The following is a 16508-nucleotide window of genomic DNA, read 5'->3' as shown; positions in this document are numbered from 1 at the left end:
AGTGCAAATGACATCCAATTTTTTTGTTCATTTGACCTTTATATTACCATTGAGGTCAAACTTTTCCCCTACCTGTTTGTGAGCCATTTGTGTTTCTTCTTTTATAATTTGCCAGTTCATGTCCTTTGCTCATTTTTCTATTAGGTTAGTAATGTTTTTTCTTGTTGACTTGTAAGAATTGTTTTTATATAAATTCGTACAATTTGTTGCAATATTTTGAGCAGTTTGATTTTTGCCTTTCATTTTTCTTAATGATATTTTGGACACAAAGTCTTTTCCGTTATTATCTTCATCTGTCTATTTAGGCATTTGAATATCACAGTTAAGTTTCTGGATATAAATTAAGAGGCAGCCTAGATGACTCTTGGGGTTCTAGACCTAGCAGGAACCGTAACTGACCTTTGAGAAAAATTCTGGTAGAATTGAGCCAGTAATTCTAAGTGTCCTGCTAAGTGTAAATCATAGGGCGATTTGTCTTTCTAAGATATGAAATATGACCATCAGTCATTCTACAAATAGTGTGTGCCTTGGCATTGAATTTCTAAGCCTTTTCTCCTGGCTCCTGGGAAGGCAGAAAAGAGAGGAACTAGTTTGTTCTATTGACTTAGGCTTCAGACTGCTGAGAACAGTGAGACAGTCCCCAGTCTCCCTCCTGGGCTCCAAATGTATGAAATCAAAGAGAGCCTTTATTAGCTAACAGATAAGTTGGAACCCAAGCATAGTCTATTCATAAGCACCATCAGGAGGCCCATGGTAAAACTGTTGTCTGGTGGCATTTTTCAGATAGAGAGCTCCAGTTTGCAGAGCCCATTCAGTCCCAGCATGAGCTGTGTAAAGCAGCTTGTTCCCTCTTCTCTGGGCTTTTGTTTCTTTGTAGGTATGGGTTAGTGTTGTCAGTTTCAGACTGCACGCTCCTTCAAATTGGGGGCTTCCTTAGAAATATGCCTGGCTAAAGCATCGGCAAACAGTACATCCTGAGAATGTATTACAGATGTTTTTCCTGACTCTGCGGAAGTTGTTTTTGACTAGAAACCTCTAACCATTCCTTGTCTGAGATTGACTTTTGTTTCTGTCCCTGCTTATCATTATTACCTGCTTATTAGGGATTTATATTGTGGGTTCCCTTATGAATGACCCATTGGGCAGATCTGCTGCTCTCTTTGTTGGCTCTGTGGTCCAGTAAAGTGAAGCCAACCATTCTCATGTAATTTGACCATCCATCAAAATCCTTATAAAATAAAAGACTCATCTTTGAGAAATTATCTCTAGGATTATCTTAAAAGATGAGTCCTTTTATAAACATCTCTATCAAAAAAGTAAGAGAAATCCTAGAGATGAGTATTGAGTAGTGAAGATAAATGGGATAAAATTTATGAAATAAATGAAAACCTGCAGTATGCCCACTACTTTATTTACCTCACCATGGTAAAAAAAAAAAAAAAAAGAGGGCAGAGTGTAGAACTAGTAGCAGTGGTGGTATTCTTATCAAGCATACAAGGACTTGTTAGAAAGACATTTGCAGGATTATTATAGCATTTTATTCTGTGTTCTTTTGAAACCCAGTTGGAACCCAGCTAAAGCTAAAGGGGGTCTTAATATGAAAGGGGTGCACAAAACAGTGAGATAAATTGTGTGTCATCATTGAGGGCCCAGTTACAAGTAATCTGAGTCATTGACAATCCAAAACAGTTTCCATTATCTGCAAATTCTACAGTAAAAAGTGTAGAAAGTCCTTTAACAATTTTATTCTTAAAATATGTGTTAAAACAGTGGCTATTACGAAGTCATGCCAAGAAATTATTAGTTACAGCTATTGCATAAGGTAATACGACGAAGAAATACATATTTGAGGCTCTCTCAGAATGTTTGAATTATTTTAGGAAAAGAAAATTATAACTTTCACTTCAGAATTTGGGTCAGTTCTTTTTGTTCATATTCTAAAATGCTTTTCATAGATCCAGGATGATGGGCACACAGAATAGGAGCTTATCTCCCTGTGGAAGCAGACAGACTAGAGCAGGAGAGGTGGAGATCTGGGAATGAGACAGGCCACAGTGGTCCAGCTTGCGAACTGACAATTGAGAGATGGCAGGTCAAGGAGGTGACACTGTTCTTCACACCTGTCTTCCTGGACAGATTCTGGAAGCAGGTGCAGTACAGTGGTCCGTGTAGGCAGCTGGAATTGAGGCATTATGGCAGCCAGTGATGGGAACCAGCCCTGGCCTGAGCTTCGAGGGCAGGACTCTACACCTGAACCCCAGTGTGCAGAAACAGGGATACAATGCAGGTCATCCCAACAGAGAATTATCACAACTCGAGTAAAATTCAGGGACTACTTTATGTAAATAGAGGAAGAGCTCCTGGTTACTAGAACTGGACCACAGACAGGTGCTGGCTACAAGGCTAACTTGACACCAAGTCCTTTGGCCGAGGAGACTAGAATTCCTTAAATCCCCTAAAATCAGCTGCTCTGGCCCCTAGGATAGGCCGTGGATCCAGGTGGCCAGCTGGTCCAGGGGAGGGCAGAGGGCAGGAGCCTTGCAGGGATATCAAGGCCGATGGCAGTGGCCTTGTATGTTCAAAGCCAAACTTACAAGGCAAGATCTTCCATATTCTGCCTCTGTGATTCTTCCTGTCAGGGCATCTTCATGAGGAGAGATGATTATCTTCCCCCTTGTTCACTAGAGAATTATGTTGTTACCACTTCGCTCTCAAACTAAAGATGACCTATGAGGCTTTGTCCAGTTTTGCTCTTCATATTAACTTGTAGAGTCTCGTGTCCATTCTACAGGTTGAGTTGGACATTTCCTTGTATTTACTACTGTTGCCAGAGACCGGGGAAAGGTCAGCACCACCACCGAGATTTCCTCTCCCAGCCGCCTGGGCAAATCACCACTTCCAAGTAGGAAATGAGAGAGAAACACACTCTGGCAGCGGGACAATGTCATCATTGGTTGTTTAACTCTTGTTACCAGTATAGTTTTATTTCTTGGGGGAAGAGTGTTGACCTAGAAATTAAGAGACATGGGTATTTATCTGTCCTGTTAATTTTTACTTTTTCTCTGCCTCTCAAGTTGGCTGTGATAAAATCTGTGCCCACCTCCCTGCCCAGGACACATGAGGCGATATGAGTAAGACAGTTTGGTGCCCTTTGAAAACAGATAGGCAGTGTGGCTAGTAAGTTTCCTGAGCTCCCCAGCAGACTTAGCAGCAAAGTGCAGAGTGTGTTTATCCTTGATTGACAATTATGCTTTAAAATAAGGGCAATTCTCTTTTTGCTTAGTGTCTCCTTCTCAGCCACCAAGTTTTTCTACAGTCTTCTCATTTGGGGGAAGTTCAGGGGTCATTTCTGGAAGGATGGGGATACTGCAAGGTCACATTTTTCCAGATCGCTTTCTCAATCCAAACCAACAGCATTCATGCAATGAAAGAGTCGATCTTGGATAAACCAGACCAGGTTCACAAGAGTGGTCACATTTCATATACATACTTCACAAGTAGAACACTTCCGCATGACATAAGATTCAGGCCACAAAAAAATGTATTATTACAAGTATAAGTTGTTGTAAAGAATTAAATTATGCTGCAAAATAATCAGATGTTATTTTATCTTGAAGACATTTTAATTTCAGTTAAATGTCAGGAAGCAAATTAAATCCAAAGTAAAGCTTAACCTAAAATTATGTCTGAAGGCTGGGTCTTTGAGACCAACGGGAATGTGGCTAGAGTTTATTTTTATTTCTTTTAAACACTGTAGGCAGCAGCGTTATTGAAAAAAGCCCCTACAGAAGAGTGTGACGATAGTTCGGCCGTTCACCGTAATGAATCATCTTGCAGCTTGCCATCTATTCTGAATGACAGTAGTGGAATAAAGGAAGCGGAACCCACTCTATGGCTCAACAGTGTTCTTACAAGGGAACAAGGTAACTGTTGTTAAAGGGTCTGTCCACAGCAAAAACGCATTCAGAGTCAACGCAAACACCCTTTCTCAAGGTGTACCTATAAAATAAAGCAGACTCAAGAACACTTCTAATTTTAATATGTATAATATCTTATTTGTTTTATACCACCTTCCAATAAATATATGTTTTCATTTAGTCTAACAGGAATAGGAAACCTAATTGTAGATCTGCTGTCCTGCTGAATTTCCAATAAAATAAGTTTTTATAAATTGAAATCTTAACAGAACTAACAGCACTTGGCAGTAGATAATTATTATCATCCCACAAAGATGAAGATGATTCTATGAAAATGAGTCCATCAAGTACTTCACATAGAGTACTGTGAAGTTTTTGGTATCACTTAATAGAATTTACTCATAATTGGTAAACATTCTTTTTAATTATAATAGAACCTTTTATAAGTTTAAACAGATGATTAAGAATCAGAGTTTATGCCCCCCAAAACTTAATAACCAATTTTTAGTATCCAGAAATTGTGATTATTATTTTTTTTTAAAGATTTTATTTATTTATTTTCTTCCCCCCAAAGCCCCAGTAGATAGTTGTATGTCATAGCTGTACATCCTTCTAGTTGCTGTATGTGGGACGCGGCCTCAGCATGGCCGGAGAAGCGGTGTGTCGGGGCGCACCCAGAATCCGAACCCGGGCCGCCAGCAGCGGAGCGCGCACACTTAACCACTAAGCCACGGGGCCGGCCCGAAAATTGTGATTATTTTAACGTGATTGTTAAGACATGCCAATAAACCGCTATAATGTATTCCCAAGAGAGCTATGAGTTGCTCAGGATATATTCAGAAGTTGATATACATGCACAGGATTTGAGGCTCGCTTGTTTTAAGCCCCAGTCAAATTTGATAGATGTCAGGCTAAATCATTTTGCATGAAAGCAACATAGAGATACCTTAGTTTTAGAATAGGTTTCTTTTTAGGAACAGTACTATTTCAGACAAGAAATAAACTAAGCAAAGAAAGGAGGTGGGGAAGCAGTGAAAATAAAGGGAAAAAAAAGCAAAGGCCTATTCCATCAATATAACCTTGAAATACATTTTTATTATCGTGTGTTTGATTTTTAGAAGTTTCAAGTGGCTGCGGAGACGAGAGCAAGGAAGAGAGCATGGCAGCAAAGATTCCAATCACAGGTAAAGTTATGGTTGCCTAAGAGTTTCAAACACAGGATTCAACCTTGTTTTATAATCAGAACATTCTAGGTTAGTGGTGTGTGGACTCTGCTAAGAGCAAGTATATTCAACTACTACGTGTTGGAGGGGGCGATTAATTGTAAGAGCATGACATGTGCGCTTACATTAACATAAACTGAGGTGGAAAATAACCATGCCTATTGAATTCTTCATGATCATGTTACACAGTTACGCGTGTGAGCACCCCATCACATAGCCTTTCAGCACCTGCGTCTGTGTGACAAGGTCAGTCTCCATGGGGAACACCAGTCATTGTGTGGCCAACTACAGATGTTTCTGATTTTACTCTTTTCTTTCCTGTGATAATTGAATGTGTCTCATTAAAATAAGAGCAGGAAAAAAAAATGCCAGACAAGAAGCTTGCTTGTGCCTCGGTTACAAAGCCCATGTGATAATTTAAAAATTTTAGCAGTAACGTTTCATCAAGACCTATTAAGATTTCTGCACATGTATTACGCTTGTTTAGCTGGAATCTGAATATCATTACGTTTTTAGTTTTAGAATATCAACAGCAGCAATGAGTATTCTGAACAGAGTTCTATTTGTCATACATCTAAATTTACTAGGATCTTATTTTGTAAAGTGGAACACTACTTCATTATAAATTCAAAGGTCTGACTTTAAATATTTATACAAGTAACCGCACCACTGCACTGCGGTACTGAGGCACGCATCTGCACATGTGGTCGTTTTGTTGTTTATAAGCGGAAAAGAATGGCTTTCTTTTATGACAATACAATTCATAGCCTGATGATTAATTTTTTAAACTCATGTTTCTGTGATGAACTCTGGTTTTGAAAAAAGAGTTTATAGTAGAGCAATTATTGTATATATTCTGCATCAGATAATATTTCATTCCAAAATACAGAGGTTTTCTTTTCTTTTAAACATTTTCCCAGTGATATGTTTATTGCATTTTTAGTCTTCATTTTGAGAAAACTCTGGTAGCGTTCCCTCTTTATTTTTTTGTTAGTAGAAGTGTAGATGATCCCAAATTGCAGATAATCAAGAAGTCATTTGGAGACTTTTCTCTTGCATTTACCTTTGAATGCAGAAGTATCTAATGACCTCTGAATTTATTTCAGTTAAAATTATAAAGACTTATTGGAGAGAAACCAGGAAGTGATCTCGTTGCCCATTCTTGCTTCTCTTTTCAGTATTCTTTCCAGTCATTCCTTGCTGTGAGCAGATGACTGTCCTCAAAATTAGTGCAAACGTTATTTTCTCATAGACTTTCTTTATAAGAGAAGAGATAGTTAAGTACTGGAGTTTCAAATCTTTCTTTTTTTCTTGCAGAAAGAGGTGTGATGTGCCTAGAAATAATAAGGGCTATTTACCATTAAGATTTTTAAAGAAATTTTAATTCCAACAACCTGCCATCAGTCAATTAATAGTTGGCAGTTTTAAAAAAATGCTTTGTGGGGCCAGCCCGGTGGCGTAGTGGTTAAGTGTGCACGCTCTGCTTTGGCGGCCCGGGGTTCATGGGTTCAGATCCTGGGCGCAGACCTACACCCTGCTCATCAAGCCATGCTATGGAGGCATCCTACATACAAAATAGAGGAAGATTGAGAAAGATGTTAGCTCAGAGACAATCTTCCTCAAACAAAAAGAGGAAGATTGGCAACAGATGTTAGCTCAGGGCCAATCTTCCTCACCAAAAAAAAAAAAAGAAAGAAAGAAAGAAAAAAATGCTTTGTGCCTGTTGCATGCCAAAGTTTTAGACATATAAAATAACTTGGGAGATATAAAAATAAACTTTCAAAGCCATTTACTTTGAGCATTTCCATTCTGTCCTCGCCACCATACTCTCTTTCTTCTTTGCTCCCCACCCACTGGACTTCCCATGAAATTAATGTTTGAGGGCCTCATGTGCCTTGACTCTTTAATGCTGTTGTCATGTCTGTCATTGAAACTACTTTGATCTCTAAGTTCTTTTTTCCCCAGTTTTTTAAATTGAGATATAATTGACATATAACATTGTATTAGTTTAATCTCTAAGTTCTTGACCATTATCTCTTTATTAAATCTTTGTGTCTTTGGCATAATTATTTGGAGATTTGGCCTTGGTAGAGTAAAGCAGGTATATAGTTTGATTTAAGATAGAGTCTGGGGCCAGCCCAGTGGCGCAAGTGGTTAAGTACGCGTGCTCCACTGTGGCAGCCCAGGGTTCTCAGGTTCAGATATCGGGAGTGTACCGATGCACTGCTTGTCAAGCCATGCTGTGGCAGCATCCCATATAAAGTAGAGGAAGATGGGCACGGATGTTAGCTCAGGGCCAATCTTCCTCAGCAAAAAAAACAGGAGGATTGGCATGGGATGTTAGCTCAGGGCTGAGCTTCCTCACAAAGAAAAAAAAAAAAGGATAGACTCTGCCTCCCCCTTTATAATAGTTTTATTGAGACTTTCCTGTTTTATGGGCTGCATTCCTTCTAGAATATTCCAAAGAAAAGGAATATTCCAGAGGCTGTTCTCAGGGTTGAGGGGATGTTGCAATTGAGCCTGGGCTTTGGCATCAGCCGTCAGTGTCAGCATTTTACTCCCTGCTCTATTTCTCCACCTCTCTGAGCCTCTGTACTGGGAAAGCAGACATACCACCTGGCAAGATGGTCTTAAAGTTTACATGAGATTGTGTGTGTGCAAGTGCCAGGCGTGTACTAGACACTCAATACATGTAAGCTGCGATTTATAGTAATAATATTCATGTGAATGTTAGTAGTAGTATTGATCTTCTGCACTCACCCCACAGTCCCCAGTTTTTCAAACCAATGCCATCTAGTTAAAAGGAATCTCACAAAGCAAACTCAAAGAGGGAAAGAAGCAGGGGGCTAGGGGTGCAGTGCCGCAGAAAGCATAATCCTGAGACGAGTCTTGGAAAGGCATCTGAACACCACCTCCTGAACTGCGGTAGCCACTTGGGACCAAGACTCGCCCAAGCCCTGTGCTGCCATAATTCCTCCTAGACAGTGCTTCCCAGTGGTACCGCTAAATTAGATTCTGCAAGAAATTTCCGCTTAAGAACTCAATTGATGATTTGAATCCAGAAGGATATTTACCCTATCAAAAAGGAATCTTGAGGAGAGTTGCATGATATTTTTGGAACTTCTAATTAGTCCCATGGAGAAACCCTTAGAGAAGAATCACAACAACCTGGTGAAGTGGCTCCTGGGGATCTCACTGGTCAAGGCCCAGCATCTCTGCCTGTGAGTGCCTATGTGCCATAACTCTTACAGGCTCACAGGTGAGGGCGTTGCAGGGCACACGGTTCCCAGGCGACAGTCCTCCCCTGCTGTGCCGCCTCGCGGTGTGCACGGGCGGATGCAGCGTTTCCCCAAGCGTGTTCTGTGCAGGCTCCACCCCGAAAATGCTTCAGGGAATACACATTCTCTGACCAAATCCCGCATAATCGCTCTCTCCCTCTGCAACATGCACAGTGCACGGGAGCACGTTGAAAACTTTTAGACTTTCAGTAAATGACCCATTTAAAGGTGGGAACTAGAAGTTTCAAATAATTATCTTCTATTTGAAAATGGAATCCTTCCTATGAACAGCCAACAGAATTAATATTCTGTGGAACATGTTTTGGGAAATATACACAGATATACACAGAATGTTTTTTAAAACCTTGAGTCTAATGAGGGCACCAGTATTCTTAATACACTAAAATTATTGTCAGCATTTTCCCACGAGTCCTTTTTGTGGGAATCCCCCTTGTGGATGAGATTGCTTTATAATGAAGCTTTGGCTACTTTAGTGTAACTAAACCCAGTTGATGTTATGATTGAAAGTTACTTGTTAAAGCTGCTTCCTGAATTGACGAATTGACGACCAGCGTGTTCCAGTAGTGAGTGTGAACAGTCCAGAAGTGCTCTTCTTTAGTGTGGGTCCTTCAGCGTGACTATTTGCTTTACAGCCGTCTCAGAAGAGATGTAGTAGAGAAAGACACCGAAGTGAACCCAGGCAGGCACCAGGAGTTTGGGCAGAATGGAGGGGAAGCTCTGAAGTTAGACCACTTTCAGAATGATGAGGGCCCTGGGGAAGTTTAACCTGAGAAGGGTACAAAAGCTATCTTTAAATATTTGCGAGGCCTCCACGTACAAGACAGAACATTGATCAAGCATAATTTTAGAGTCTAACTCAGGGGGCTCTGTGTGTGAGTGGTGCAGGGAAGGAATTCACAGCTCAGTAATGGAAGAATTTTCTAGCTCTTCTTTGAGGCAAAACCAAGCTGAGTGTCTTCCAGGTATAAGATTCTGTGCTGGGGGGCCGGCCCCGTGGCTTAGTGGTGAAGTGCGTGCGCTCCACTGCTGGAGGCCCGGGTTTGGATCCTGGGCGCGCACCAAGGCACCACTTCTCCGGCCATGCTGAGGCTGCATCCCACATACAGCAACTAGAAGGATGTGCAGCTATGACACACAACTATCTACTGGGGCTTTGGGGGAAATAAATAAAATTAAAAAAAAAAAAAAAGATTCTGTGCTGGGTGCTTGAACCATGGCAGGAACCTACTCTCTAGAGGGACACTGTGGAAGGAATTCTTGTTTCTGGAACTGACATTCCTTCTAATGCTAAGAGACTGTGATTCTCATTCCATATGAAAGAAATCAAATGTGCCAATATTCTCATTTCTTTATTTCCCTTTCTTATTTGCTTATCACTTCCAAAAATAGGTCTCCTTGGCAGAGGGGCTCATCCTTAAAGAGTTTGCTGTCACTCTGAAGGCATCTGCTTTGTTAATCATTTGCAGAGTGTTGGTTTCATAACTTGAGCTCCTGCAATCTGTGCTAAGATTTATATAGAAACCCTCCCGTACACAGACCCACACACACAACCAGAATAAGTATTCCCACAGCCTGTATGATCTGTTGTTGTTAACACAATCTACCCCTTTTATTAGTCTGGTTGTTCACACTGAAGAATTAAGGTAGAAATCAAAGAATAATTTTGATATCTAGGAATGTGTGGTTTTCTCCCTATAATAGATAGTATATCATTTGCATGTATATTACACCTTTACTTTGGTTAAGTCCTGGGAATAAGACTGGGTCCTTGCCCTCCCTAAGTCTTCATCATCTCTGATCCTCACAACAGCCCTGTGGGGTAAACATTAGGGACCCATTCTATAGTCAGTCCAACAGAAACTTAGGAAGGTTGAGTCCTGCTCAAGGCCGTATAGCTAGTGTGTTGGATCTTGAATCGAACTCAAACTTCAGGATTTAATCCCTGAACTCCTTCTGTTCCACCAGCCTGCTGCTTTCGTTTTACAAGAGAGGCGACTGCATCAAGATGTCTGGATTAATTAAACATCAGTGTATATCATCACAAAAGATGAGCTCCACAAGGATGCTTTGAGAGTGATGATGAGCGAAGCTATACCTTTCCTTTCTCTTGTGTTAGGCCTAGAGAGGTGGGCACTTGCAAGGATTTCAGAGTATGGATTTTACCAAGAGGTGTGTATGCCCTTTCTAAAGTGGGGCGAGCCTGAGTACACGTGCAGTACTAGAATATTCAGGTCAGTGTTTCCCTGGAACACTTAGACCAGGATTAAAGCGATGCTTATCTAGATTATGAGAGAAAATCTCATCTGAACTACTTATACCCCCAAGTGAAATTTCCCACGTTGGCAATTTTATTTGTATTCATACTGAATTTACGTCTGAGAGTGAAGTGAATTTTAGTTTTAGCAAGTGACACAGGTTATGCTAAATGTCATAAAAACCCATCACCTGACACAGTATCTGGCACACAACACAGTGGGCACTCAGTTTGTCAAACGAATGAATAAAAACGAGTTGGAATCCAAAGATTAAGGAGTTTCCTTAAATGCTTGTTGATTCAGGCCAAAACGCTGTCTCTTTCACTCAGTCACTCTACCAATACTTTCCCCACCCCACGTGCCCATCCTGGCAAACTCATCTCCTTAAGCTCCATGTGAAAAGGGCTCTCAGCTTTTATCTCAAGAGGATTAAGCCTCTAAGAATGTCCATTCAGCCTCTCATTCTTTTGACTCCAATTCTCTCGGTCAAGCTGTGTTGAAAGTGGTTGCCTGACAGTGCCATTTCTCACTGATATTCTTTGGCAAGCTGAAATATTCAATGTCATACTAAGGTATGTCCATTTAGAAGCTGTGAGGGAGGTCAGCCACTTGGGGTTCTGGGCAGTGCTTCTCAAAACGTTATTGCTTGAGTTTTACATCAAATTGGAAAAGGCTGGGAACATACAATAGCCAGGTTGTCATTGGTGACTGGATTTACCCTGGGAGAGAAGACTGTGGTGACAACGTTGGACGCCAGAGTACAGTGGCGTAACACTCCACTAAGGAGACTTTACTAAGAATGTGTCTCACCTGTCGTGTCCCAGAAATGCATGAGAATCAGGAAAGACGTGTTACCTGCCAAGCCTGGGAGCCCCAACTCGTGCAAAACCAGGGGAACCATCTCATACTGCTGGATTGTCCATTGCAGTCCCTGTGGCCCTGTCTCTATGGTAGATGTCAGGCTGCTGGGGCTTCCCCTTTGCTGCTACAGCAAAGCGTCTTCACTCATGACATTGCAGGGCGGTGGTGTTTGTTTAACATGGTCAGTAAAGAATGAAAGGCACCTTTCTGAAGAGTGTTTTCGATTAGTTGCTCCTGCATTCAAGGAAATTAATTCATAAATGCCTGGAGAAATTCTCCTTGGTCGTTGACAGTAGAATCCTGGGTGGATACCTATGCCCCAGCCACACCCTTGACCAGTTACATCAGAACCTCTAGGGGTGGGGCTCAGGCATCAGTCTTTTATAATACCCCCAGGTGACTCCCCAGGTTTGAGAACCATGGAGCAGGGGGTCTTAAAGCTGAAAGAGCCTTTGTAGGTCATGTTGTGAAACACCTTCATTTTATACAAGAGACTCAAGTGGGGAGAGAAGAGGTTGGGCTTCAGATATTTTAATAAAATCGAGGATCAGGAAGTGTATTATTTTCCTAGGGCTGTTGTAACAAAGTACCACAAACTTAAAACAACAGAAATGTATTCTCTCCCAGTTCTGGATGCCAGAAGTCTAAACCAAAGGCCAGGAGTGCCGTGCTCCTGAAGGCTCTAGGGGAGAAGCCTTCCTTGCCTGTTCCAGCTTCTGGTGGCTCTCAGTTTGTGGCAGCTTGACGTCAGCCTCTGCCTCCATCTTCACATCACCTTCTTTTCTGTCTCTGTGTCCACTCTTCCTGTCAGGATGCCTGTCATTGGATTTAGGGCCCACCACAAATCTAGGATGATTTCATCTTGAGATCCTTAACTAATTACATCTGCAAAGAACCTATTTCCAAATAAGGTCACATTCTGAGGTTCTGGGTGGACATGAATTTTAGGGGAGACATCATTCAACCCCCTGTAGGGGGTGAAGAGAGATTTCTTCATATTTTACATTTCTAACATCTAGTTCATCTTATACATTGATTATTCCTGCCCCTACTATAATGCTAATGATAATATTATTGTCTTTATTTCTGATTCTTCTCATTATATAAATCATTGAATGCAAATTGCTGAAAATATTGTTTTTAAAAATATTTAATTATGCCAATAAAATATAGCTTCCTGATCAAGATTACTCAATCTTTGAAAAGTTCAAGATTGCATGACTTGGAGAGTTAAAAATTCCCCTCCCATGGCTGAACAATGTTAAGTGGCAGGCACTATGGTTATAAATTTACATATGAAGTAATACCAGCAGGACTGTTCAGTTCAGTTTTGGAACATTCGTTAAAGTTCAGTTACAAGCCTGACATTTATTTTCAAGTGTAATTGTTGAATTACTCCGTAGAAATTAAGAATGTGATGTAAATTTTTTTTTTTTAACTGAGGAAGATTCACCCTGAGCTAACATCTGTTGCCAATCTTCCTCTTGTTTTTGCTTGAGGAAGGCTAGCCCTAGGCTAACATCTGTGCCAGTCTTCCTCTATTTTGTATGTGGGTCGCCGCCACAGCATGGCTGACAAGTTGTATAGGTTGGTACCCAGGATCCGAGCCTGCGAACCCAGGCTGCCGAAGCGGAGCATGCCGAACTTAACCACTGTGCCATAGGGCTGGCCCCAAATATTTATTTTCTGAAGCAGCTCCAGGCAACTCATGTGAAGTAGGAGTTTCTCTTCTCTGTACATCAGCAGTCTCTGTGAGAGCACAGAGAAACCTTGGCAATAGATTTACAGGCCCACGACACTGGGGGAGTGGAGTTTATTGCAGAAAGTCTGGACATGAAAAGTGATTCTGGTCATGGATCCAACCTATGTATCTCAGGTTCACATTGACTTATGGCCTTTGAAAAAAATCCTAAATATAGATGAGTTTTCTGTATTTTCAGAATTGTGAAGGCACCCATATCCTAATATTTTCTTGTTTTCATTTGAGCAGATTACTAGACAAATGACTTCTGGATTTTCAGTGATAATATTTATCTTTAGAATTAATTTTAGAAATATATGTCACAATTTTTATTTTATTTTACAAAAATGACTATGTTTGCTGCATCAGCAACACATCTAGTAACAGTGTGGAAAAAACTTGCATGGGTGTAGAAATATGTGAAAAGTAACAGCACTGGGAAACTCAGTGGACAGAAAATACTTTTCAAATTTAATTTTTAAATTTCTACATACTTCCTATAGGAATAGTAATTCCCCTTCCTTACTCAAAGATGCCCAGTCCTTTGTTGGTTCAAGGTTGTTTTTCTATTTGTAGTGATGGTATTGTTTGCATCTCCCTTTGTTACTCCTTTTCCGGGCCCAACTTTTCTTTCTTTCATTAGGGATTTCTGAGCAAGCCAGGGGCAGATTCTCTGCCTGGAGACACCCCTAGGGGCTGGTGAACCCTGCCTCTCTCTGGTTCTTGTAATGAGTTGTTAAAAGCACTTGTTCATCAGATATTTTCTTTTTCTTTTTATTTCTAGATTTAGAAGTATTTTAGCAGGTGTACATTTGCATATAAAAGAGAATAAAAGATAAGAAGTTGAGGCTTTTTCTTTCTTCCCTCCTCAACATCATCTCTCTCCTATCTCCCGTTATTCAGCATGTTTTCGCTTTCCTTCTCTGGCTGTTTCCGTTTTCTAGACACGAAATGCATATCAAAAAAAAAAAAAAAACAATCTCAGTGATTCTTCACCACTTTGTGGGAAGATAGATGATTGGGTTTGGCTGGCTTATGTAACAAAGTAGGGAAAAACATATTTATCTCTTTGTGTCATCAGTCTGGAATTAATAGCCAAGGATGGATTTTAACCCCCTGGACTCCTTTATTTTATGTTTTAAATTGCAATATTTTCTACTTTTTAAATTAAATCTTGACACAGATTTGAGTGTATAATAGATGCTTGACTGAGAGATCCAGAACTGAAAGCTTGAGCATGCGTATATATCTGTTTCTGTGTGTACCAGAACATTCTAATTGACAGTAATTGTATTCTTTAGAAATATTTGTTTTATCTAATTATACGCACTTCTCAATAATTTTCTGAGAGTTTGACATGATTAATGAGAGGAAATGTTTCTCTGGAGTTCTAAGTCACAGGCTGGAAAGTAAAGCCTTGAGGGGCTACCTAGTCCTCGAATTTGCAGACTTAGGGTTTACTTGCAGTTGAGAAGACTCAAGTCTTTTCTCCTTGGAACTGGAGGAACTCGGCCCCCACTTGTCTATAGCAGGCTGATTTGAACTCTAGACTTGTTACTTTTGCTCTTTTGTTCGTTCATTCATTTTGTAACTATAAATTTGCAGGGCAATACAGTGCAGCTTTTAACTGCTTGATTCTTCACTATCCTTCTTCCTTCTAGGAAAGCCTAGGCCTGAGTTACCAGAAACTTCACGCCCGTAGCTTTGCCTACTTGACTTATGAAGTTGGCGTCCTGGCCAAGACTTCTAGGCTTTTCCAGGAGGAGGTCTGAATTGTTTGAGTACCCCTAGCAAAACGTAGACTCTTGCCTCCAAAGAGTCTGAAACCTGGTCTATTTGATACAAACAGCTACTTAAAAACCTCCACACAGCTGTTGCAGCCTGCCTTGGTAATATGTTCCCGGGTCTCTCAGCTCTGTCAACTACGAAAGCTTTTGCTAACATCTAGCTTCTATCCCTTGGCTGAAGTTTTTCTCCAAGTGTTCTTGTGACACTTTTAGGGAACACAGAATAAATTGCTCACCACCATCTAGTTTCGAGGTTTCCAGTGTGTTCTGTTTGGCCTGTGCAGTGTTGTATTTTTTTTTTTAAGAAAGGCAGGAGTCTGGCAAGACTAGGCCCACTTTCCCACCTGGCGGCAGTTGGCTGTAGCCGGAGAACAGCTGTCCCCCTGGCCAGGCATGTGCTCTCAGCTGGCCAGACTCACTTCTCTGTGCTACCTGCTTGGCCCCAGAGCATCTGCATTTATAATCCTGCCCTGTCCAATCTATGCAATTTCTGTGCTTAAACCCTCTTCCCTTGTTTCTACGCAGGCTATGTAGCCTTTATCCTCTCATTGTTATTTTTTAACCAAACCTTAATTTTGTTTTTCCTTTTTGGGTTGTTTCCCAGTCCTTCAAATGTTTTGTGCAGCTCTTCTGACTAAAACAGGGGTGACTGAGGGTGTGATACACGCCATGGGAGAATGATCACAGCTCTGAGCATCTGCTGCCCGACACAGACCTCCTGTTAGACAGCAGCACCTGCCGCCTGCTCCAACCCCTCTGGCTGGTTTGGTGTCTTGGTCCTGCCTCAGTTAGTGTTTCTTCCTCCAAGTGAATACACTTAATCCTTTCACCTTTTAAACTTCACTTTGCCCTTAAACCAAACGAGGAAGCATGCATCGGGGATGGGAGCAGGCCATGTGCCCAGCAGTCCTCAGCTTGATTTTGCCAACCCTCTATTACTTAGGTCAGGGCGGCTATGTCCCAGATAAAAATTGTCCAGGTGAGCTTCACTGACTTTCCGCTTAGAGAAGGGCTACAGAAGATTTAAAGATCAAATACCAGTAAGGAGCTATGGCTGGGAAGGGGGGTGGGCTCTGGGAGAATGAGACTGGAGAGACGAGCTACATCCCTCCAAAACTGTGTACGGTTGAAAGCAGACTCAGGGCAGCCTTGAAGGGAAAGGCCAGTTACAACTGAGTCCAAGTCCTTCAAGAAGCAAGGGAAGGGTAGATCCTACAATTCCTCACCCACAAGAAAAGAAACTTTGTAACTATGTATGGTGACTGATGTTAACTAACCGTGGTGATCATTTCACAATATGTACAAATATTGAATCATTATGTTGCACACCTGAAACTAATATAATGCTGTACGTCGATTATACTTCAATTAAAAAAAAAGAATAAGAGGAAGGAAGAGAAGGAAACCAGAATGGAAAGTGTGTGG

At 41.1% G+C, this 16508-nt stretch overlaps 1 protein-coding gene across 4 annotated transcripts in view; it reads left to right on the top strand.

The window, feature by feature from the left end:
• LOC147911353 (centrosomal protein kizuna-like) overlaps window positions 1-16508 on the top strand; it is a 98672-nt gene that overhangs the window by 75388 nt on the left and 6776 nt on the right. For 3 of the 4 annotated variants that reach the window (XM_087428043.1, XM_087428044.1, XM_087428042.1), the window contains exons 15-16: window positions 3758-3923; window positions 5036-5101. In XM_087428043.1, the coding sequence (XP_087284169.1) occupies window positions 3758-3923; window positions 5036-5101 (232 nt within the window). Of the gene's footprint in view, window positions 1-3757; window positions 3924-4491; window positions 5102-16508 lie in introns of those variants that run through there. The other variant, XM_087428045.1, reaches the window with a different exon arrangement.

The sequence above is a fragment of the Ceratotherium simum genome, unplaced genomic scaffold (assembly GCF_057802395.1).
Source record: "Ceratotherium simum simum isolate JZ-2026a unplaced genomic scaffold, ASM5780239v1 HiC_scaffold_43, whole genome shotgun sequence".
In the NCBI taxonomy this organism is placed as follows: Eukaryota; Metazoa; Chordata; class Mammalia; order Perissodactyla; family Rhinocerotidae; genus Ceratotherium; species Ceratotherium simum.
Note: the sequence above shows the minus strand (reverse complement) of the source record. Positions and strands in the feature narration are given on the sequence as shown.